Here is a 25,145-nt window from a genome sequence, read left to right on the forward strand (position 1 = left end):
CTCTATCTTGGACTCTGGGAGCAGACACTCTTGCCTTTCTGAGTCCAGTATAAATCCTAGGAAGGTCTGTTTCTTTAGGGGTTGTAATTTTGATTTTTTGAAATTGACTATCCACCCTAACTCTTGCAAGGTGTTGATCACCTGAGTCAGCTGTGCTGTACAGTGGTCCTCTGAACTGCCCACTATAAGAAAATCGTCCAGGTATGGTATTATGACCGTATCGTGAATCCGGAGAAAGGCTGTCACTTCCGCTATGACCTTGGTGAAGACCCTCGGGGCTATGGATATGCCAAACGGAAGAGCCCTGAACTGAAAGTGCCTTAGTGTGCCCTGAATATAAAGCGCTACCCTCAGGTATTTCTGGTAATCTGGATGGATAGGGATGTGGTAATACGCATCCTTTAAATCGACTACGGCCATGAAGCAATCTTGATGTAGCAGCTTCACTGCCGTAGTTACTGATTCCATCTTGAAGGTCGGGTTCTTTATCCATAGATTGAGGCGTCTGAGATTTATGATTGTCCTGAACGACTGATCCGGTTTTTTTATTAGGAAAAGGGGTGAATAAAACCCCTTTCCTTCCTGTAAGCGTGGCACCTCGGACAGTACCCGCTTGTCTATCAGGCTCAGGATTTCTGTTTCTAAGGCCAGTTGTTCTTCGGTCATCTTCCTGATAGGTGTGATGACGACCACGGATTTTGGCTGACGAATAAAGGGGATTTTCAGGCCTTCTTTTAGGATGCTCAGAATCCAGGTGTTGGAGGAGATCTTTTCCCAGGCCTGGAAAAAGAGTGCCAATCTCGCTCCTACTGGAATACTGGCGTCACTGTGGTGACTTTTTGGAGGTGGAGGTGCCTCCACCAAACATAAACCCTGATTCTTTCTTCTTTTTATCCTCCCATCTTCTCCTGTCAGCGGGAGGACGTCCTCTATTGAATCTTCCCCTCCGAAAGGGCTGTCTCCTCTGATCCATAGGGAATCTGGGGAAGCCTTTTTTCTTATCGCCTGCTTTCTCCAGAATATCATCCAAGTTTTTGCCGAACAGGAATCGGCCATCGCAGGGGAGAGAGCACAATTTGGTCTTGGACTGAAGGTCACCCGGACAGCCTTTAAGCCATAACGCGCGTCTAGCAGCATTTGATAGTGACGCTGCTCTGGCTGTTAATCGCATAGAGTCCGCCGAGGTATCTGCCAGAAAAGCCGCTGCCCCGTGCAAGAGATACATGTCTGATAAGATCTTCTCTCTTGGGACCCTTGACGCCAGCTTCTCTTCTAACTGCTGCAGCCAGATCATGAGGGAGCGTGCCGTGCAGGTGCCCGCTATCGCCGGCTTAAGACCTCCTGCTGTTGCTTCCCATGCGTGCCTCAAATATGAGTCCGCTTTTTTGTCTAGCGGGTCTCTAAGAACCCCTGCGTCTTCCAAGGGCAGGGCCGACCTTTTGGAAGACCTGGACACCGCTGCATCTATTTTTGGGACTTTGTCCCATATTTCCGTATCCTTGTATTCAAAGGGGTATCGCCTCTTAGAAGCGGATGGAAGGGCCCCCGATTTTTCAGGCTTTTTCCACTCCTTCTCAATAAGCGCCTGGATTTTCGCGTTTACTGGGAAGGTTCGTTTTTTCCTCTCCTGAAGCCCCCCAAACATGACGTCCTCTAGGGTTTTGGCCGCCCTTTCTTCCTGTAGGCCCATTGTGGTTCTAATGGCCTTTAGGAGGGCATCTGTATCTTCTACAGGGAAACATGGCTTACCCCCTGTGTCACTATCTGAGGAGTCTGAGGAGGATGATTTTTCCGCCTGAGATGATACTGATGCGGAATCTGAGGGGGAACTAGGGAAATCCTTCCTGCTTTTTTTCCCTTTTTTCAATAAGGACTTAATTGAGCCTTCCATTTCTGACCTGAGGGCAGATATTAGATTGGCTGCGAAACTAGGTGCTTCCTCCGCCATAGTTCGCTGAATGCACGAAGCACAGAGATCTTTTTGCCAGTCTCTTGCTAGGGGAGATTTACATATAGCACAATCCCTATTGTTCTTCTTGCTTCCTGCTTTTCTGGGCCTTTCCTACAGGGTGAAGCATACAATAGAAAAACCCCCTATTAACATACTGCTGACATTCACGAAGATCACTCACCACCCGTAATCAAGGGTACCGGATTTGGAGGCTGCGTCGGAGCACCTGACCCGCGCTCTTTGGACCTTGAGGAGTGCCCCGACCTGCGGCTGGGGCGACTGCTGCTTGAATGGCTTCCATGCTTTCTGCCAGAGGGCTGTGAGGGAGGCAGGGACGCTGAACGTTCCTGCTCGGACTCCATCTTGCACCGCCGATCTACCGCTGTCTTCCCCTTTAAATCTGCATGCCTCCGCCTGGTGAGCGTCTTCCTCCCCTCCCCCCTGCGACCGCCGGCCCAGCGCTTCAGAAAGCCGGCCGGCGTCGCACCCGGCGCCATTACACCGTCGCCTTCTGCTGACGTCAGCCGGCGCACCCAGCATTCCAAGCGCCGCTGACGTCAGCGGCCGGAAGACGCCAGCGTCTCTCCCCTGCCACGGGGATCGAGATGCGGCGTGCGCGAGGGGAGGGCGGCGCGGTGGGGGCTTCCCGGAGCCACCGGGATCCCATCCACGCCCGCACGAACCCGGAGCCCCAGGGACCCCGGGGACTGCGCTTCCAGGACCCGACGGCCGGCGCTACAGGTAAGCTACCTGTTCTTCCCGCGCCGGGACGGGCCTGGGTCTTCTTTCTCTTCGCCCATGACAGGCACCGCCACAGTGGGATTCCTTCCAGGACAGGAACCCAACTGAAGCGGGGGAGAGGTGCCGCCCCTTATGTCTCAGTAGGTTCCTGTCCTGGCGGGGCGGATCCCTCTCTCATGTGGTGCTGTCATGGGTGAAGGGAAAACACTGTTTGGGTGCATGGCAGAGCTTTGAAGGGAAGGTGCACCGTTTGACTTTCAACGCAGAATTGGCTGCAATTGAGATCAGACGCAGTATTGCGTTTGTAGAGCACCTGATGTGCCTAAACAGTGGAAACCCCCCCCAATTATAACCCCAAGCCCAGCCCACCCCCAACCCCAATCTCAGCCCTAGCCCCAACACACCCCCAGCCCCAACACACCCCCAACCCCAATCTCAGCCCTAGCCCCAACACACCCCCAACCCCAATCTCAGCCCTATCCTTAGCCCTAACCCCAACCTCAGTTCTAACCCTAACCTCAGCCCTAGCCGGAAAATGGAAATATGTACAATTTTTTTTAATTTTATTATTTTTCCCTAACTAAGGAGGGTGATAAAGGGGGGTTAATTTACTATTTTTAGCGGGTTTTTATGTTTGGCAGCTAAAAGACGATTTTTGTTGTAAAAAAAAATAGTTTTTGCAGCACCACATTTTGAGAGCTATAATTTTTCCATATTTTGACCCCCCCCCCCGAGTCATGTGAAGTCTTATTTTTTGCGGGACGAGTTGACGTTTTGTATTGGTACCATTTTTGGGCACTTGACGTTTGACAGGCGCTGCAGAGGCTTCCTTGTGCCTGCTCCCTTCAGGTCCCCGCGGCCGTATTGGATCCGGGGACCTGCAGGGAAGGAGGCCCCCAGAGCAGTGCAGCACATCGCACTGCGGGTCTCCGGGAAGCACGATGCTTCTTTAAACCCCCGGTACACTGCGATCAGTGCCGGGTGTCAGCTGTGATAATCAGCTGACATACGGACGCGATCAGCGGCGTCCCCCGGAGCGCCGGTGATCGCGATAACGTACTATCCCGTCCCCGGTCATAAGGGCCTGGGTACCGTGGACGGGATAGTACATCAGATGTCAGAAAGGGGTTAAATGAAGTGTAATACATTATATACACATCCTAAATAAATGATGCCCCTATCTGAGCCCCTTTTATCCCCTAAAGTCTGCCATTACGACAACCAAGACTGTCAGCTCGGGGGGGTGAATTTCATTTATCTGCATTATGAATACCTAAGCAGAGCACCACATGAAGATGCCCTCCACGGTCTCCCACAACTGCCACACAGTACAGTGAAACTGCGAATTGTCATTAAATTAGTTAATTTTGCTTGCATGGCGGCTCAGTGGTTAGCACTGATGAATTGCAGCACTGGGGTCCAGGGTTCAAATCCCACCAAGGCTATGTGCACACACAGTTTTTTTGGTGTGCGGATTTTGGAGAGAAAACCGCAGGTAAATCCGCAGGACAAAAGTCCTGTGGTTTATCTGTGGTTTTACATAATGGATGAGGTGTAAAACTGCAGCGTTTCTGCACCAAACAATTAACATGCCGCGGATTGTAAACCGCAGCAAAACCGCACGGAAAAATCCGCAGCATGTGCACTGCGTTTTTTAATTTCCATGGGAAATAAAGGTACTGTAAAACGCAGCAGAATCTGCACCGTGTGCACATACCCCGAGGATATCATCTGCACGGAGTTTGTATGTTCTCCCCGCATTTGCATGGGTTTCCTCCAGGTTCTCCGGTTTCCTCCCACATTGCAAAAACATACTAATAGGGAATTTAGATTGTGAGCCTTAATTGTGACAGTGCCGATAATGTCTGTAAAGCGCTGCGGAATTAATGAAGCTATACAAGTGAAAAAAAAAAATCAATAAATACATTTCTCAGTACAGATCACGGTGAAAAACATTAATCTGTCAATGAATGCATAGAAGAAAGCTATCCAGATAAAATCTGTTGAAGACATGTATGTGACTAGAATGAACACTAATTTCCAGCAGATGATACAGACACGACAAGGAACATAAAATGGCAAAAAGCAATAACTAGATGGTCATGTCCCTTATTTGATGCTTTCATTTTTTTTTTTTTTTTTTTAGGCAAAGAACTCCCACAAACGGTTGCAGATCAGAATTTTTTTTACCCACAACACTACGACATGGGTGCATAAGTAGTAAAACTGGTCATAACAGTACTATCAGACATAGGAGCATAAGAGTGGAAAAATTTGGTTTTGCCCACAGTACTATCAAGAGACATGCATGCAGAAGAGTAAATATATATATATATATATATATATATATATATATATATATATATATATATATATATATATATATTTTATTTTTTTTTTTCTTTTACACACACACCACTCCCACAGTCATTGTTGCAGAGGAGAAAACCTCTTGGGCATGCACAGTAATATCATAGAGACATGGGTGCAGAGTACACAGTCTTTTTGGAAAACTGCACACACAAAACCCAAATAGGTCCCTCAATATAGCTGCGCTCTGTCCCCAAGCTAAGCAGAGCAAAAATAAAAAAATTATCTTGAACCAGGAAGAACAGGTCAAAGTGGAGGAGGAGGAGGATGTGGCAGTGTAGGTGTTAGAGACAAGGGAGGAGTAAGCAAAAAAAAAAAACAAAACAAAATAAAAAAAATATTCAGAATGGAGAGACCTCAGTGGTTGATACCTTTTAATGGCTAACTGAAAAGATGGTAACACATTGCAAGCTTTCGAGACTACTCAGGTCTCTTCAGGCTAGACTAATACAAAATCTGAAGAGTCACATATTTATGCACAATACAACACAGAAAAAATGCAATAGATAAGACAAGTGACGTGAAGCAGAACTATCAATATGGGAGAGGGAGAAACAAATATTGGACCAGTTCATAGATAAGGAGTCCGGATGTTTTATAGTCCTCTGATTGGGGTCTCCTAATGTGTTGTGATGCCTCCACAAGGTCTTGAAAGCAAATTCCTTAATTGATTTAAAAAGACATAAATCCATGCGACACATTCATTCCAGCACTGAGTGTGTCAAAGGTCGTCAAATTTATACTCCCAAACACATCTCTCTCTCTGAGATGTGAAGTTACCTTTCAATACCAGTAATTTCATATCCATGTTGCTGTGATCAGGGATACAAAAATGTTTTGCCACAGGTAGATCCATTCTTTTTTCTTTTATTGTGTGACGATGAGCATTCATCCTTGTTCTAAGCTTTTGCCCTGTCTCCCCCACATACAGACCCCCTGTTGGACATTTAGTACAAATAATTAAGTACACCACATTAGATGTAATGCAGCTGAAAGTACCTGGGATCTTGTAGTCCTGATGTGAGTTGGGCATCTTTATCTTGTCCGTGGTCATTATAAATGGACAGGTTTTACATTTTTTCTGGTTGCAAGGAAAGGTTCCTCCAGCTGTTGGAGAGGACAGGGAGCTTCCGACAATGATGCTTCTTAAATTTGGGGGCTGCCTAAAACACAGCAGTGGGGGGTCTGGAAAAATGGACAGTAATCAGGCATCTTTTTGTAGTAAAGGTAGTAATTTCCGTGCAGCTCCCCTTAGCACTTCCAGATTTGGGTTGTAGGTGACCACTAGAGGCACCCGTTTTTTTTCTTCTTTAGCTTTGTAATGTAGCAGGTGATTCCTTGACATTCTGGTGGCTCTTGTAATTTGGTTTTCAATTGTTCTTGGATGGTAGCCCTGATTCAAAAAGGTCTTTTTGAGGCGACCAAGGTGTTTGTCTCTATGGGGTTGGAACATATACGATTGTATCTGATGGCTTGGCTATAGATAATAGAGTTCTTTATGTGTTTTGGATGGAAACTGTCCAATTTAAGCTATGTTGGACGGTCGATTGGCTTTTGATACAGGGATGTCTCTATTTCATTGTTTTATAGCTTAATGATGGTGTCCAAAAAGTTAATCTCAGTGCTGGAGTAGTTGAGTGTTAAATTGATGGTGAGATGAAATTGATTAAACTGTTCGTGGAACGTCTTTAGCTGTTGCTCAGACTCCGTCCAGATGATTAAAATATCATCAATGAAGCGGAAGTAGGCCAGGGGCCTGATGGGGCATGAGGACAAAAATCTATCTACTGGCTAACACGGTACAAAGATATACATCTTTCCTGTATCAAAACAAAATAAAGGAACTGACTTATAACCTAGAATGAAAACTACAAACTACCGTATTTTCCGGCGTATAAGACGACCCCCCAACTTTTCCAGTTAAAATATAAAATCTTCATAAAACTCGGGGGGGGGGGGGGGGGGGGTGTCTTCTTATACGCAGTGTGTCATCATATACGCCGGTTGTGGAGCAGTCTGCATACAGTGGGGGAGTGGTCCCGATGATGGAGGGGGCGTCTCACAGGGAATATGTAATTAGTTATCATCCCCCTTTTACCTCATTGGTGGCAGCGGTGCTATCTGCAGCGGCTCCTCTTTGTGCAGCTGGGGGGCGGCGGCTCTATGTCCTGTGTCGGGGCTCTGCCGGCATATCCCCAAAGCCCGGAGGCCCCGGCAGCTCTATTGCTGTGATGCGGTGGCCTCTGGGAAAATGGCCACTGGAGCCCACACATGCACAGATTCAGATCTCATCCCGAGATCTCAAAGACTAGATCTGAATCTGAGCTCGCGCGGGCTCCAGTGGCCATTTTCCCGGAGGCCACCGCATCACAGTAATGGAGCTGCCAGGGGCCTCCGGGCTTTGGGGATATGCCGGCGGAGCCCCAACGTAGGACAAAGCCACCGCCATCCCCCAGCTGCACAAAGTGGAGCCACCGCCGACCCCACAGCACAGAGCCCCCTTGCTACACAAGAGCTGCCGCCACTGCCGACCCCCAGCACAGAGCCGCAGATAGCACCGCTGCCACCAATGAGGTAAAAGGGGATAACTCTAGTTACATCTTCCCTGTGAGACGCCCCCTCCCTTAGTCATCGGGACCACTCCCCCACAATATTTAGATTGGTCTGCATCCGGCACATAAGACGACACCCGGCGTATAAGACGACCCCCGACTTTTAAGAAGATTTTCAGGGGTTAAAAAGTAGTCTTATAAGCCGGAAAATACGATAAATCTAGAACCAAGAAGCATAGGTCCAAGTGAAGGAAGAGGTAGGACTGTATGTTAAAGAGGCAAGGAAGGCGTAATCTGAATACTGGTTGGGTGGGGCTGGTCTAGTAGTCATGCAAAAAATGTATGAACAAGTCCTGTGTAATGCATGCCTGGTGTATTTTAAAGCAAAATCCTGATGACAGGTTTGCTAAGTAAACTACAGACACTGTCAAGTTGGGGCTGACTAGTGATTAAAATTAATATTGATTAAAATTATAACTTGGCTGATGAAATCCATCTTGTGGTTGTTTAATCTGTATGGGGTTATTACAGGTCACTGATCCTTCAGTGACCTGCCACCTATTTTACATAATGCATATAATTTAATTAAGGTCTCATTTTAATCATTAAAACAGAGCCAACCTGACAGTGTCCGTAGTTTACTTGGCAAAATCCTGATCTTCTCTATCGAGTGTTTGGGTGGAACAGTACTCCCACAGGAAAGGTTGCAGAGAACACAGCAAATTTTTAGCACAGTACTCCTATTGAAACATGTGCAGAGTACACAAAGGCTTTTTTGCAGAGCGGGAAGTTTAATTCTATCCCCCACTCCAGCTGCTTCCCATCCCTACAAGCGGCAGCACTCGTAATCCGGAATTTATACAGTCTGGCTCACGTGGTTCGTCGGCCAATCACAGCCATGCAGGGAGTGCCCACAGCCAAACAGCTTGTTGATAGACTGTGATGCAGCCTTTCAACAAACTATTAGGCATTAGAACCCAAACAGTAAGCCAGACATCCAGTTAAAAGTCTGTCCGGTACGATCCCCAAACTGGACAGTTGCAGCTGGGGTTCGCTCATCACTAGTGAGCAATCATAGATACAGAAATGAGAAAAACATTTAAGACTTGTTCTGCATGCGGAGCTAAAGCAGCCAGAAAGTAAATTCCGGGGCGCACATTTTTTGTACAGCATCCAGAGTTACCACTTTTGTAAATGCAGTGGGGGGGAAAAAAAAAAGATACACATGTGCAAGTTTTCAGTTTAATTTTAAATCTGAAGTTTGGCCTAATTGAAAAAGCTCTTATTACACCCTTTGGTAAAAACCCAATGTGGAAATTATTCTGCTTTTTCAAACTGTACTTTTTAATTTTACAGTTAGCTCCAAGGCTTTCACAAAAACACAATCCACCAAAATCCACACTCCGAAAGCCAAATGGATCTCTCTTCCTTCTGAGCCCCCCAGGGTGCCAAACAGATGTTAACATCGGTATGTATTGCATTACTGTATGGGAGGAAGGAGACTCGAGAAGCACAAGTTGGACACAATGTATTGTGCATCAAAATGGACAATTTTGACAAGCCAATTTCTAGAACATAACCTGTGGGGTAAAAATGGTCACAATACGCCATGATGAATATCTTAAATACCTTATAGGGTGGAGTTTCCAAAATGGGTGGTCATCATTTCATCTCAAAGCTCTACAATGGTTAGCCTCAAATTCACATTGTGCTTTTATCTGTGGCCTAATCTTTATACTAGGCACCCAAAAAAGGCTCATATGTAAAGTATTTTTCTTTAACCCGGAAACCGCATATGGTAATTAAAAGGCTGTATTTTTACAGTGAGGCAAATTGAGCGCTGAAATTACTTGTGTAAAAATGCAAATAACTTTGTAAAGTTTATCGTGACCCAATTTTTGCAAAACACCTGTGTCTTGTAAATGGTTATGTGACGTCCACGAATAGTGGTTTCCAAAATAGGGTCACCTCTTGTGAGTGGATTTTTACCTACGGGGCTCAGCAAATGCATGAGGTTCCCAAAAGTCATTTCTGTAAAGTCAGCATTCTAAAATCCAAATCGTATTTTTTCCCTAAGAACACTTGTTTCTTTAAAATCAGCCTGTACAAAACAGGCTAGTTCGTTGGGTGAAATAGTTTAAACTTGCTTAAAAATATTCGTTCTCAAAAGCACATCATCCAGTGTAAACAGGACATGCGCTACTAAGACCAATGACACAGAACTCGTGTACTAACCATCATTCTATGTGCATAAAAATGCAGTCAACTCATTTAACAGGCACAATCAGGCTGTCTCAATGCAGCCTGACATATGGCACTCCATTGAGGGCTCTGACTAATTGGAATACAGTGGCACGTAAAAGTTTTAGCAACTCTGGTAAAAAATATAGTTATTGTGAACAGTTAAGCAAGCTGAAGATGAAATGATCTCCAAAAGGCCTAAAAACATAATGACATCTGCTTTGCATTTTAGGCCAAAAAAAAAAAAAAATAAAAAAAAAATCTATTTACATTTTAAAAAATTCCAAGAAAAGAAAAACGAGCAGATGCAAAAGTTTGGGCATCCTGCATGGTTAGTACCTAGTAGCACTCCCTTTTGCAAATATCACAGCTTGTAAACGCTTTTTGTAGCCAGCAGAAAGGCTCAATTCTTATGAGGGATTTTCAATTCTTCCTTGGAAATTTCTACCATTCCTGTGAGTTTCCTGGGTCGTCTTGCATGCAATGCTATTTTGATATCTTGACAAGTTTTCAATGATGTTCAGCTCAGGGGACTGTGAGGGCCATTGTAAAACCTTCAGCTTGTGCCTTTTGAGGTAGGCTATTGCGGATTTTGATATTGTGTTTAGGATAATTATCCATTTGTAGAAGCCATCCTGTTTTCAACCAACGATAATCGTGAACAAGCTATAACCCCAATAGGCTAATTAAGGTCTGAAACCTTGGTCAAAGTTAACTGAGCACACAAGTCTACAAGGGTGCCCAAAGTTTTCCACTGGGAGATTCTCCAGTTTTTAATTTTTAAAATGACTTTTTTTTGCCTAAAATACAAAAAGGAAATGTGTCCTCTAGCTTTAGACCTTTTAGAAATAATTTTATCTTCAACTTGCTTAACTGTTCACAATAATAGTTTTGACCAGGGATGTCCAAACTTTTACATGCCACGGTAAAAGTAACTGAGCGCAGAGGCCTGTCACATGACCTATCATATCGATAAAGCCACAGCCACATGTGCTGGACAACAGTATTATGATTTTGTGGGTGCAACTTAATTTCTTTCAAAATTCTGTGGTCATTGTCAATTATATGTGGCTGTAGTATCAATTGCAAAAAGTTTGGACAACATGAAGAGGATCATATTAATTGGCAACATATATGCATAGGGAAATATCACAACAGCTACAATATAAGTTCCAGAAAAACTCACTAAGTGCAGAATATACACTGCTCAAAAAGGGAACACAAATACCACACGCTAGACATCACTGAATGAAATATTCCAGTTGCAAATCTTTGTGGAACGCATTAACAAAAATGATCAATTTAAAGCAAAATTAATATTCCACGGAGGTCTGGATTTGGAATGATACGCAGTCAAAATGGAAAATCACATTACAGGCTGATCCAACTTCAGTTGAAATGCCTCAAAACAATGAAATGATGCTCAGTAGTTTGTGACCTCCATGTGCCTATATGACCTCCCTACAACGCCTGGGCATGGTTCTGATGAGGCAGCGGATGGTCTCCTGAGGGATCTCCACCCAGATCTAGATTAAAGCCTCAGTCAACTCCTGGACAGTGTAGGGCAATGGAACAAGACATGATGTCCTCGACTGAATTCATGTCTGTGGAACTGGTAGGCCAGTACATAGCAGCAATGCCTTCAACATTCAGAAATTGACACTTCAGCCATATGAAGCCTAGAATTTTCACGCATCAGAAGGAACGGAAAGCCCAGTGCATCTGCATACATACAGTCTCAATGGGTCTGAGGATCTCATCCTGGAAACTAATTGCAGTCACAGTACCTCTGACTAGCAAATGGAGTGCTGTGCGGTCCTCCAAAGAAAGTTCTCCCCACAGCATTACTGACCCACTGCCTAATCGGTTATGCTGGAGGATCTTACAGGCAGCAGAACATTCTCACTGGCGTCTCCAGGCTGTCACATATGCTCAGTGTGAACCTGCTCTCATCAGTGAAGAGCACTGGGCGCCAGTGTCAAATCTGCCAATCTTGGTGTTCTCTGGCAAATGCCAATTACAATGCTCGGTAGTGGGTTATAAGCACAACACCCACTTGTGGCCATTGGTCTCTCATACCACCCTAATGTAGTCTGTTTGACAGTTTGAGTAGACACATGAATGATAGTGGCTTGCTGGAGGTCATTTTGCAGGGTTCTGGCACTGCTCCTCCTTACACAAAGAAGGAGCTAGCGGTCCTGCTGCTGGGTTGTTGCCCTTCTATGGCCCCCTCCACGTCTCCTGTATCTGCTCCATGCTCTGGATGCCGTGCTGACAGTTACCTTTCTTGCCACAGCTCGCATTGATGTGCTATCCTGGATGAGCTGCACTACCTGAGCAAATTCAGTAGGACACCACCTCATGCTACTGTACCAAAACAGCCAAAATGTTGAGAACAGAAATTGTCTGTGGTCACCCCCTGCAGAAACACTCCTTTAAATGGGTTATCTTGCTAGTTGCATATGATCATTTCAACCGGTTGTCTCTTCCATTTGCACATCAGGAGAAATTGATTAACAATCTGTGTTGCTTCATAACAGGTTGATTTCACAAATGTGCAATTGACTTGGAGTTACAATGTGTTTAAGGCCCTGCTCACACTTCAGTTTTCTGGTGTCTGTCAATATCCATCGCTAGCAGAAAAAAACGGATCCGTCTTTTTCTCCATAAACTTGTATTGGCGACGGATTACGACGGCTGGCCTTGCATTTCGTCCGTTGTGCGACGGATCAGTCATAAAATTGCTGTCTGTTGGCCGGAAAAAACATCCATAGGAATGATTTTTGTCTGCGTCGAAAAGACGGACGTGACGGATCCGTCACAGTCTGTCGTCTGCTAGAATGGACGCCTATGGGCGACGGATCTGTCGCCGTCCATCACATGACGGAATCCAGTGACTGATTCTGTTTTTTTTTTTTAAACGGAGTATGCCCAGAAGAATTTCCATTCCTTAAATTTAACCCCAAAATCCGTTCTGGCACAGAAAATTCTCTCTAGAATTTTGCGCCTTTAAATTTTATACACTGGCTGCTGCAACGGATCTGTCAAAAAAAGGATCCGTCAAAAAAACAGATCCAGTGCATCAGTTTTTTTGCAATCTGCACTGGATCGTTTTTTTCACACTTTGACAGATTGTGACTGAAGCAAAATGACTGAAGTGTGAAACAGGCCTTACTGTTACCCTTTTTTTTTTTAATTATTTTTTTATGGATTTTTAAAGAAACACTACAAATTATGATTACTGACATTTAAAACATATATGGTAAAAGTCCTTAAGTACCTGTGGGATAGATAAGACATAAAATTTGCAGTGTCGAGTTTACATAAATGAAAATAAGATTTTTAAAGAAACGGAATAACAAAGTAACATTCAGGTGCAACTAACTGGAACAGACTGGCGACATGTCGAATTATGCGTAATATGAATGAAATTGGTTTTCTACCTAGAGAATAGAAAACATTCAAGGCTGAAAGGCTTCTATGTTTTTTAGCTCAATGGAGCTCAACCACCGTGAACCCCCAAGACATTGCAGAAAAAAAATCAGAACCTGGAATCTAGTTCCTGCCATTCCATTTAATCCAGGGATCCCAAATCTTCAGAAATCCGTCGTGGGAAAAAGTTTCCCAGCTCGAGAGTTCCTCTAGCCGAAAGATCTCTCCAACTTTCACTAACCAGTCTCTCTGTTGGTGGAGATTTTTGCTTCCATCTTAAAGCTATTAAGTATTTTGCGGCACCCAGCAACAAGGGTAGAAGATGTTTTTAGGTTTGAAATTGGTGGAGGGGAGAGATAAAAGCACCTCAGAGGCAACAAGATCCAAATGCAACACTCCCAGAGCCTTCAAGACATCACTGATATCCTGCCAGAACTTTAAGATTTTCTGGCAGGTCCAAAAAATGTGAGTAATAGTACCTCTCGATTTTTCACATCTCCAACACATCAGAGAATCAGGCCTAAATGAAAGAGCCTCTCTGGGGTGTAATACCACCTTGATAAAATTTTGTATGCAGATTCCTGTAACAGGATGCATCTAGAGAAGCCATGGGAGTTAGAACAAATCGATTGTTTCTCTTTTGGTGACAGTAATGTTACGTTCTCGTTCCCAGGAATAGAGAAATAATGGGGTGTAGTTTTTAGATTGATGGAGATTATCATATATTTTTAGAGGTCAGTCTTGAAATAGGTGGTTTTATTTTCATCAGTAAGTCTAACCAGTGCCAATTAGGGGAGGGAGTGGTTACTTTTCTGATTTGTTTCATATAGTGGGAGACATGGATCTGTTGAAGGAAATTATTTGGGTGCTTTTTGAGGCCAGAAGTTTTTACAGAGAATCTTGTTATTCAAAAGGTGGGAGACTGGTTTATTTGGTAGAGATTCCCTTAAGTCATAGGGATCTGTAAAGTCTGGGTTGTAAATATATGGGATTATCCCTATTGGTATTTTATCAAAAAAACGGCCATCTGGCGGGAGGTTTGGGACCAACAAACGCCTGGTCAAAATGGACGTCAGAAGAATGTCATCAAAATTAATTTTTGAGGTGGGGTAATTTGTCCATATTAGTTTTTTCGCATCTGTACCCAATAATTGAATCTTGATCTATCAGATGGATTAGCTTTATCCATCTGGTCAAGTGTATGGCTTGATAATAAGACACCAAATCTGGTAAACCCAGCCCCCCCCCCGTCTCGGTAAGATCAAAGTCTTAAAAGGGAGCCAAGCTTTTTTGGATTTCCAGACAAATCTGGCTATAATTTGATTTAGCGAGTTGAAGAAAGATTTTGGTAGGGATACTGGGACCATATTCAACACATAGAAAATTTTAGGTAAAACATGATTTAATTACGTTGACTCTACCCATCCAGGAAATAAAAGGAAGGTCATAGGAACTAAGGAGGTTTTTGATTTTCCCCAGTAAGGGGGTGAAATTATGTTGGAAAAGGGAATGTGGATCTTCCGTAATGAAAACCCCTAGATATTTAATTTTTTCCTTAGGCCACTTGAAGGGGGTAGTCCTTTTAAGTACAGAAATAACCTCTTTCTCAGTTGAAACATTGAGAGCCTCAGATTTATCCAGGTTTATCTTAAAGTTAGAGTGTTCTCCAAATAAAGAGAAGATTTCAAGAAGCTTTGGGAAGGCGGTCCCTGGGTTCGAGAGCATCAACAATAGATCTGCCGCCTTCACTTCAATTCGATTAATCCTGATACCTTTAATGTCTTTGTCTTGTCGGATGGCCTGAATCAACGTCTCCATAACTAGGACGAATAAGGAGGGGGAGAGAGGGCAACCCTGCCTGGTACCGTTCCTAATTTTGAAGGCGTCCGATAGAATTCCGTTCACCCTGACCCTGGCTGTCGGGTAAGTGTATAGCGAAAATAGTTTCAATAAATGATGGTGGAAAGGCAAATTTTTGCAAAACACAGTTCATATATTACCAGCCAACCTGGTCAAAGGCCTTCTCAGCATCAGTAGAAAGGACCGTGAGGGCCTGACCTGTATGTTTTGCATATGAGATAACTCTACAAGAGTTCTGCAGACTATCTTTGCCCTCTCTTCCACGTATAAACCCGGCCTGGTCAGGGTGCACTAGATCTGCCAACACTAAATTAATTCTGGAGGCCAGAATTTTGGCCCACAACTTAATATCCGTATTAAGAAGTGATATAGGACGGTAATTACTGCAGTGTGTTCCGTCCCTCCCCTCCTCGGGTATAACTGTGATGTACAGTATGCTTCTAGTGACTGTGGTGGGAGGGCTGCACCTTTTAAAAAAAGAGTTGAAAACTTCTACTAAACGAGGGATTAGCATGTCTGAATTTTTTATAATATATTATCGGGAAGCCATCGGGGCCTGGGGTTTTTCCATTTGGAATTTCCGCCAGTGTGTCCTTAACCTCTTGTGCTATAACTTTTCATATAACAATTGCCCCAGGGGGGAAATCTTAGGTAGCGAAAGCTGGGCTAGGAAATTATGGATGTTCCCTGTAGCTACAATAGGATCTTTCATGGACTCTGGTGGGGCTAAGTTATATAAAGAATCGTAGTAATTCCGAAAAGCGTCCGCTATTTCTCTTGACTTATCCACCCTTGCTCCACCAACTGTATCCACCTGCTTAATAAAGTGTCTCTCTTTTTGTTTCTTTAGTATTCGGGACATAAGTTTGCTCCCTTTGTTCCCATGCATGTAAACCTTTTGTCTACATCGGGCAAATATTTTAGCTGAGGTTAAGTTGAGTAGATCTTTGAGTTTGCTGTGCAGTGTGGACAACTGTTAGGTCACGGTCTGCCCCCCCTTTTTTGTGAATCCTTTCCAAAGTGCTAATTTGGGGCAGGAGAGAAGAAACTTCTCTCTCTCTCTCGTTTAACACGAGTCCCTAATGCAATCAGCTCTCCCTTGTTTTCCAAATTATGGGGTTAGTTTTTCCATCCAGAGTGTTCTCCCTGAAGAATCTAGCAATATGAAAGTTTAGTTGGAGCAGATGCTCCGGTTTTCCTAAAAGCGACTCAGTCACCAGGTTGTAGCAGGCTGGGGTAACGAAGCAATTCATAACTTCATGAAAATCGGTGCATGGTCCGAGAGTGTTATGGAGCCTATAGAGGTGGCTAGGATCAGTGAGATTGCTGAGGTTTGAATCAGCAGGTAATCTAATCTGTGGTAAGAATTGTGTGGCTTTGAATAGAAGGAGTAATCCTTTGTGGTAGGATGAGCAATTCTCCACGGATCGATCAGGCCAAGTGTATTTAATTTATTCAGAAGACTCTTTCATGTTTTGGAATTGAGGATTTACCGTTCGATGCATCTAGGTTCGGGTGTAAGGTTAGGTTAAAATCACCCCCCAGGACCAAGAGGCCTTCCTTAAACAATGCAAGTGTGTCCAAAGCCCCAGACAGCCATCTCACCTGTCTAGTATTTGGAGCATAGAGACTCCCAAAAGTAATTAGTGTGTTTTCTAGGAGTCCCTTTACAAATACATATCTTCCCTCTGCATCAGTAAGACAATCCTTCAAAGTGAAGGGCAGTCCCTTCTTAAATGCAATACTAACCCCTTTTGAGGACAAATGAGAGCAACTGTTAAACCAAATTGGATATGGGGAGATGGAAGTGTTTGGTACTCTGCCTGCTTTGAAATATGTCTCTTGTAGGAACAATACCCAAGCATGATTCTTCCTTAACAGAGAGAGAATCTGACTATGTTTTGCTGGAACATTAATACCCTTCACGTTAAAAGGAAGCCACGGTGATCGAGTCTCCCAAAGCCTCTTCAGCTCTTGACATAGATAATATAAAAGTCTGTCGCCCTCATTAAGCACCTGTGGAAATATAACAAAAATCAACACAAAACTATTAACAAAAACTTTCATCTTCAGTAGGAACCCTATTTTGAAGACGAGACATAACGGGCCCAAACAGTGACTTAGAATAATTGTGAAAGATCAGAGTATACTGGAGAAATATCCTAAAACCAGTACAATTTTGCCTAACTGTAGAGAAACTATACAGTTGACAAGAAAAATTTTACCACCAAAACTCAGGTAATCCCCGAGTCCCTTCATGGAGAGTAGACCAAAGAGTTCTGTGACATCTCAGGTTAGGCTATGTTTGGAGGAGGTCTTCTTAGCCTTTGGAGAGGCTGTTCTCTTTCTGACAGACCAGTCCGCTGGTCTAGTGATTTTCGGGATTCTTGCGAGTTTCAGAGCAGGGGTAACCAGGAGGGAACTGATCTAAGATCCATTTGTAGGGTTTCCCATGAGTTCTCCAAGTCCTCTGGAGTCCGGATGGTGACCGGACGACCCTCTTTAGGGGGTAACCCGGAGGGAACTGATCTAGGATCCATTTGTAGGGTTTCCCATGAGTTCTCCAAGTCCTCTGGAGTCCGGATGGTGACCTGACGACCCTCTTTAGTGATGCCTACACCAAACGGAAAAAGCCATTTGAATCTTAGGCCCTTGGCCACTAATGCATCCGTCAGAGGTTTCAGCACTCTCCTCTTGGCCAGTGTAGAAGGGGAAATGTCTTGGAAAATTTGGATGGTGATATCTCCATATATCAGGGGGGAGTGCTCCCTGGCTCCCCTCAGAATTGCCGCAGTGTCGAGGTAACTGAGGAGTCCACAGATTATATCCCTCGGAGGCTCAGAGGACCTAGGTTTCAGTCTCAGAGCTCTATGGACCCTTTCAATAATGATGTTGTTTGCTCGGTCTTGTCCCAGAATAGCCGAGAAGATCTCCTTGGAGACTTTGTTTAGAGACTCGGGAGCAAAAGACTCTGGAATCCCTCTCAGTCTTATATTTTTCCTTATATTTTTCCTTCTGCTCCTGTTCTCCTGATCCTCTATTGCAAGGAAGGCAGCGTTGAGCTGTTTTTGATGAGCGAGCAGATTATTATTATTATTTATTGTTATAGCGCCATTTATTCCATGGCGCTTTACATGTGAGGAGGGGTATACATAAAAACAAGTACAGATGATCGTCTATTGAGTTAGAAGCTTCAATCATTTCAGTCTGGGAGCTTTCTAGTGCCTCCACTCTGTGGCCTATGTGTTTCATGTCGGATCTTGGGCCTTCGATCTCCCTGGTCAAGGGTTTCATACTAGTAGCCAAAAGTTTCTTCATAAAATTTTGTGAAATGGGAAGCCTGGTCACCAGTGTTCGATTCACCCTCCGACTCAGACTCATCTGGGCTTATGTCTGAAATTTCTGGTAGTTTAGTAGAGTCCATGTTAGCGTCCTGTAAGCTGTCTGAAGGTCACATTGACCTTGTTTTTTTTAACAATTTCTCTAAATCTCGCCCGGGTGTGTGTTTCAGATTCTCCTCAGTATTTCTTGGTAAACTTTTCGCCCGTATATTTTTTGAGCTAACCATTATGAATGCAAATGAATACGGGCAATCTCTTTTCACTGTTTGAGCATTCCAGTATAATTAAGCAGTCATTTCTAAGAAGTCAGCATAGTTCAACAGTGGCCAGCAGGTTAAGCTCCACAATCAGAAGTGTGCTCAATGTTTTAAAAGAGAAAGTGGTGGCTCTATTTTTATGTTCATCAGACAGAGGATCCATCTGGATTTTGCTAGATCAGTTCAATTCAGCCCACCAGAGGCTCAGCATACTGTATTTATTGCTGTAGTGCCTGTGTTAGCTCAAGCCTGCCTTTTAGCCTGTGCTTCTAGTAAAACAGGCTCCAGGTGTGTCACAGAGCTATCCGACTCACAGCGTGCCCAGGGCAGCCTGGAGCAGTTATGGTGTTAATATGTGGAGGATCAGAGTAGCGCTGTTATCTTTAAGACGTTAAGTTGGCAGTGGATTAAAAGACAGCTGCCGGTGCAGGCCGACAGGCGGCGAGCGTTTCCTGCAGGTCCCGGGGCCTACCAGGCCTTCCCCTCCACCCCGTCAGACACACCAATACGCCTCAGGAAGCCTCCCCTGGGTCCGTCCGCGAGGACAACTGCTGCAACTCCGCTGATTACAAAGCACACTGCAATGTCGGTAAGTGAGGGAGCGGGAAAGTAGGTAATGGAGGGTGGCGGGAGCCCCGCTGACCAGGCCCCAGGCCTCTCTACGGCCTTAAATCTCTTCAGTGCCCCGGGCGTCCACAGCGTGTCCAGATTACGACTCACCAATATGCCGTCCAGGTGGGGGGTAGAAGTCTCTCTCTGTAATCTCCCTCTGGCAGTCCTTTAGTGTGAGGGTAAGCTGTCCTTCAGGTGGCAAGATGGCGGAGGGGAAGCACCTCTGCCAGGCCTCAGCTATCTCCCTCCGCGCCGTGCCCCAGGGGATCAAGGCACTCCTCTAAATTTGATCTTTCTGAGCTTAATCCTCTGTCAGGGGACCGTTTGTGATTCAGATGGGCCACCAGGATTGGGATAAATGGCAGATTTTTCTCTCTGCAAGCAGAGCCCAGAGGAGACACGTCTTGCGCCCTAGGCTGCTAGCCACGCTTCCCCCCCCCCCCTGTGTATTTCTTCATTCCTTTTATTTTTTTGAACAGTGTATCATACAATCATAAAGAGTAATTTCACCCCCGCACTAACAAAAACAAACAAAAAACACAAGTTATGTCCCAACCCGCAGAACAGTTGACAACATGCACATTCCTCGGACCACCTGCAATTCCACTATGAGAGTTCTCCAGTCTAGTCCTGAGTAGAGCAAAAGAGTATGCCCAGTCTATACTCAGTTTACTGGTTGAGAGTGCAGAGTATAGTATGCCACTATTTCCAGCAGTACCGTAGCTAATGAATGGAGCAGAGATTGAGGTAAAGGGAACTCCATGTCGAGATCACTGGGTGTCCCAGCGTCAGAACTTCAGCGATTAGCAAGTTATCCTATATAACATTGGGTTAGTGAAATATAGGTTGTATCCTATATTTTTGGAAAATAATCCACTTTATTTACTTGTTTAAAGAGTTAACTTACCAAAACATATGAAATCTAAAATAACTGTCTAAAACACATTAATCTGTGACTGGCATTTTTCTTGCAGCACAGAAATCTGAAATGCCAAGTTGTGAAAAGGGGTAGAAAGATTAAACACCACCATGAAGTTCCCGTACATCCAGTAAGGAGCAACAGAATTCTAGATCATTTAAGCCGTATAGGAGATGTCCTCAGTTCCTCTGGGTTTGCCATTATAGCATTTAAAGCTCACTAATTAGATTTATCTTACTTAAATCCATTTTACAGTTGACTTTAAATCTACAATGAGTATTTTAATGTTGTGCAACACCAATTCTGTGCTTCTACCTAGTGTATATCTGATTATTCTTACTGAGAAATAAGAAAGGTTGTACAAAAGCACAATCCTCTTCTGCAGGTCATGCTAATGCATTCTGCAATAGATTTGCTTTCTCCAATGTAATAAATCTGATGTGTTCATAAAAGCATTCAAAATCATGGGGAAGGTGTCAAACAAAAAATAAAGAAACATTGTCTTAATGTATAATGAAAAATATTAAAATCGTAGTGATAAAGAAATTCTGTAAACTGGACTCTCCAATCCCTACCTAATCCTAGGTGAGGGTGGTGCTCCACAAGCGTCCAGCTGTTGTCATCCACACAATGACTTTTGTAAATCAGCAACTGGCAGAAGTCCCTGGCTGTCATGTCTCCTAGAATCTCCACCACTTTGCAAGTCCCATCTTCACTAAAGACTTTTACAACCTGTAATATAAAAAAAAAAAAAAGTAATAATCTTAAATTGTCATTGCACTAAGAGTACTTGTTCTTAAGAGTCCCGTCTCAATATGCAATGACTATTACTGTAGCTAAAACTTTATAATATTATGAAGTCAGAGTCCTTCTACCTTTTGCACGTTTAGCAAGAATAATTTGTCACTCTAATTCCCTAAGCTTCTTAAAAAAAAGGAAAATAGATATCTATATTTATACATCTAAAAGTCAAGTCACTGACAAATTAAATTTTGAAGACATCGGAAGAAAAAAAAAAATGCAAAGAAGTCTATTCAATAAAAGCTGGACATATACAATTAACATTCTATACCATGATTTCTATTTAAAATGTAATCTCCATTTGAAAGTGTGGGTTTAAAAGGAATTTAAATGCTAAGCATGCAGTCACTGAAAATGTATGACTTATAGAAATTATACATTTCCCTTTAACACTAATTGTGTGAGTGCATGATATGCATGTATAATTATTCAAACAGTAAAACCTTTGAAAAATGTGCTTTAGATTCTTTAAGAGCAGTACTGTACATTTACATATGGCAGGAGAAACTACACCAGCATTGACATGAAACATGCATGCAACAAAAAAAAAAATCATTTTCAAAGTACAAAAACATTTACAAGGACGAAATGCTAGATGGTTTGCCAAGATGAGATCTATACACCGTATATACAGTCACAAATATGCACAGGATAGCATACAAGTGCATAAACCACTGAGACACTCGTTTGGTGAAACACTAAGGACAACCATTAGAAAATGATTTAAAACATGAAGACTCTTACCTCTACTGCACGTAAAAGGCAGCAGTCAGGAGAATAAGACGGCATTTTTAAGTCTAGATTGCCTGTTGAAGTACTTTTATTTTCCTTTCTCCCTTCCAAGCCTCTCCTGCAGACTAAAAGCTGCACACTCGGGGAAGAACACACAGTGTCAACGGTTTACTGTACTGTACCTGTCACGTAGCCAGTCTTACATGGCACTGTTCCTGGGGAAAGAGGCAACTCTTCCAGAGCTCCTCTCAAAGGGTTACACAGTCAATCTTTTAGGTAGTGAATCAAACCACATTTTGCAGACCAATGGTAGTTCATCACTGACTGATGTAATCATTTCCCACACACTCTTGCTGACTTAGGTTTTTTTTTCACACATAAATGAAAAATAGAATAAAAAAAAAAATTGTACCATGGAGAAAAATCTGTTTTATGACCACCCACACATGTTAATACCCACCCCCAGGTTAATAAAAAAAAAAAAAAAAGTTCAAAGTGGAAAAAAAAAAAAAAAAAAGATGAAGAAAGGAAGGAGGAGGGGGGGTTGAACATTCTCTGCCAAAAGCAGGCGTGTATACGGAATCCTGATTGCTGTGCCAAACTGCTCACACAATAGCCTGCCTGGAAGCAGCTGATGTCATCCACATGCAACTTAAGCATCTGAACTTCTGGTCTGCTTGATAACTATTTCCCCTTCTTCACAGCTTACAAGATACCAATTCACAGACTATGGCAATACAAGGATTCACCCTTCAGAAAATAATGTAGAAAGCATTCGATTCTTAAACAGAGCAGTTATCCGTTTTCATTAAGCAGATTCCTGGAGGGCTGCACAAAATAAAAACTTTTTTAAATTGAGAAACAAAAGGTTTATTGACAATATAAAACTGAAGGTCTGCAAACCTAAAATTGTGATGCTAGCATGGCCAACACACAATAGTGCTTTTTTTTTTTTTTTTCTAACATGTACAGCTAGCCACTCCTTACCTTTTATCTGGCCCTGCACATAAAATATCCACGTATTGATCATCTGAGCATGCACACACTTTATAGAACATAGAAAATAGGTAGATGCACACCAATCATGTGTGATGACAATTTTATACATTGTACAGTCATGGCCAAAAGTTTTGAGAATGACACAAATATTAATTTTTTTACAAAGTCTACTGCTTCATTTTTTCTAATGGCAATTTGCATATACTCCAGAATGTTATAAAGAGTGATCAGCTTAACAGCAATTACTTGCAAAGTCAATATTTGCCTAGAAAATGAACTTTATCCCCCAAAACACATTTCAACATCATTGCAGCCCTGCCTTAAAAGGACAAGCTAACAACGTTTCAGTGATTGCTCCATTAACACAGGTGTGGGTGTTGATGAGGACAGGGTTGGAGATCAATCTGTCATGATTAAGAATGACATCACTGGACACTTTAAAAGGAGGCTGGTGCTTGGCATCATTGTTTCTCTTCTGTTAACCATGGTTATCTCTAAAGAAACACGTGCAGTCATCATTGCACTGCACAAAAATGGCCTAACAGGGAAGAGTATCGCAGCTAGAAAGATTGCACCTCAGTCAACAATCTATCGCATCATCAAGAACTTCAAGGAGAGAGGTTCCTTTGTTGCCAAAAAGGCTCCAGGGAGCCCAAGAAAGACCAGCAAGCGCCAGGACCGTCTCTTAAAAGTGTTTCAGCTGCGGGATCGGGCTACCAGCAGTGCAGAGCTTGCTCAGGAATGGCAGCAAGCAGGTGTGTGTGCATCTGCACGCACTGTGAGGCGGAGACTCTTGGAGCAAGGCCTGGTCTCAAGGAGGGCAGCAAAGAAGCCACTTCTCTCCAGGAAAAACATCATGGACAGACTGATATTCTGCAAGAGGTACAGGGAGTGGACTGCTGAGGACTGGGGTAAAGTCATTTTCTCTGATGAATCCCCTTTTCGATTGTTTGGGACATCTGGAAAACGGCTTATTCGGAGAAGATCAGGTGAGCGCTACCGCCAGTCTTGTCTCATGCCAACTGTCAAGCATCCTGAAACCATTCATGTGTGGGGTTGCGTCTCAGCCAAGGGAATGGGCTCTCTCAGTCTTGCCTAAAAACACAGCCATGAATAAAGAATGGTACCAGAATGTCCTCCAAGAGCAACTTCTCCCAACCGTCCAAGAGCAGTTTGGCGATCAACAATGCCTTTTTCAACATGATGTAGCACCTTGCCATAAAGCAAAGGTGATAACTAAATGGCTCAGGGAACAAAACAGATTTTGGGACCATGGCCTGGAAACTCCCCAGATCTTAATCCCATTGAGAACTTGTGGTCAATCATCAAGAGACGGGTGGACAAACAAAAACCTTCAAATTCAGACAAAATAAAAGCATTGATTTTGCAAGAATGGACTGCTATCAGTCAGGATAAGATCCAGAAGTTGATTGAGAGCATGCCAGGGAGAACTGCAGAGGTCCTGAAGAAGAAGGGTCAACACTGCAAATATTGACTTGCTGCATTAACTCATTCTAACTGTCAATATAACCTTTTGTTACTCATAATATGATTGCAATTATATTTCTGTATGTGATAAAAACATCTGACACACATAAAAACCAGAAGGCAGCAGATCATGTGAAAATATAATATTTGTGTCATTCTCAAAACTTTTGGCCATGACTCTGTAGGAACAGCAACTTACGCAAACTAAAATATTACAGTGTGCGTGGCCCAAGGAGCTGGCCAGGTGGCATCACAAGCAGGTGTGGCTGTGATTGACCACTCTTGTCCTGCTGCAACACCTGGGCAGAGTCGCCATCAGGTCATTACCGTCCTTACTGGTGTAATGGGCCTGATGAGCAGAAGCAAAGAGGTGGGGCCCGGACTGGCTGAAACACTGCCCTCCATTTTTTAATTCTGTTCACCAGGCAGTTAGTTTTTTTTTTTTTTGTGAACTGGGGTGGAATTCAGCAGCTCATGCAGAATCGGAAAGAAAAAGTGCTCCGATCCGGTTCTAATGTCAGCATCTGTGCTCCCATGTGTCTCTCAGGGGGCAGCACAATCCTCCTGCAGCAGGAGCACTGTGCCGCCCTCTGAGAGATAGCACTCTGCGCTGCAGAGCAGGCTGTGCAGGAGCAGTCCTGACACAGGGTATAATCACTCATCCCAGCCTGCAATCAGCAGCGTCACACTTAAACTGGAACATGGAGGGTCGGGGTTAAAAGGAGAGAGTGGAGCCAAACACACCAATGAGAAGGAGGCAGAAGAAAGAAAAGAGCGGGAGCTAGAAAAGATGGAAGTGTCGAGAGATAGAGGCATGAGAACGCAAAGATAGAGGCAGAAGACAAGAGG

The 25,145-nt window shown here is 43.6% G+C and overlaps 1 protein-coding gene across 2 annotated transcripts in view; it reads right to left on the minus strand.

The window, feature by feature from the left end:
• Positions 1-25,145, minus strand: part of GRB10 (growth factor receptor bound protein 10) — a 423,742-nt gene that overhangs the window by 72,291 nt on the left and 326,306 nt on the right. For both annotated transcript variants that reach the window (XM_073549876.1, XM_073549877.1), the window contains one exon: positions 20,852-21,008. In XM_073549876.1, the coding sequence (XP_073405977.1) occupies positions 20,852-21,008 (157 nt within the window). The remainder of the gene's footprint in view (positions 1-20,851; positions 21,009-25,145) is intronic.

This window comes from Dendrobates tinctorius, unplaced genomic scaffold (assembly GCF_039654945.1).
Source record: "Dendrobates tinctorius isolate UK_male_01 unplaced genomic scaffold, ASM3965494v1 ptg000162l, whole genome shotgun sequence".
Classification (NCBI taxonomy): Eukaryota; Metazoa; Chordata; class Amphibia; order Anura; family Dendrobatidae; genus Dendrobates; species Dendrobates tinctorius.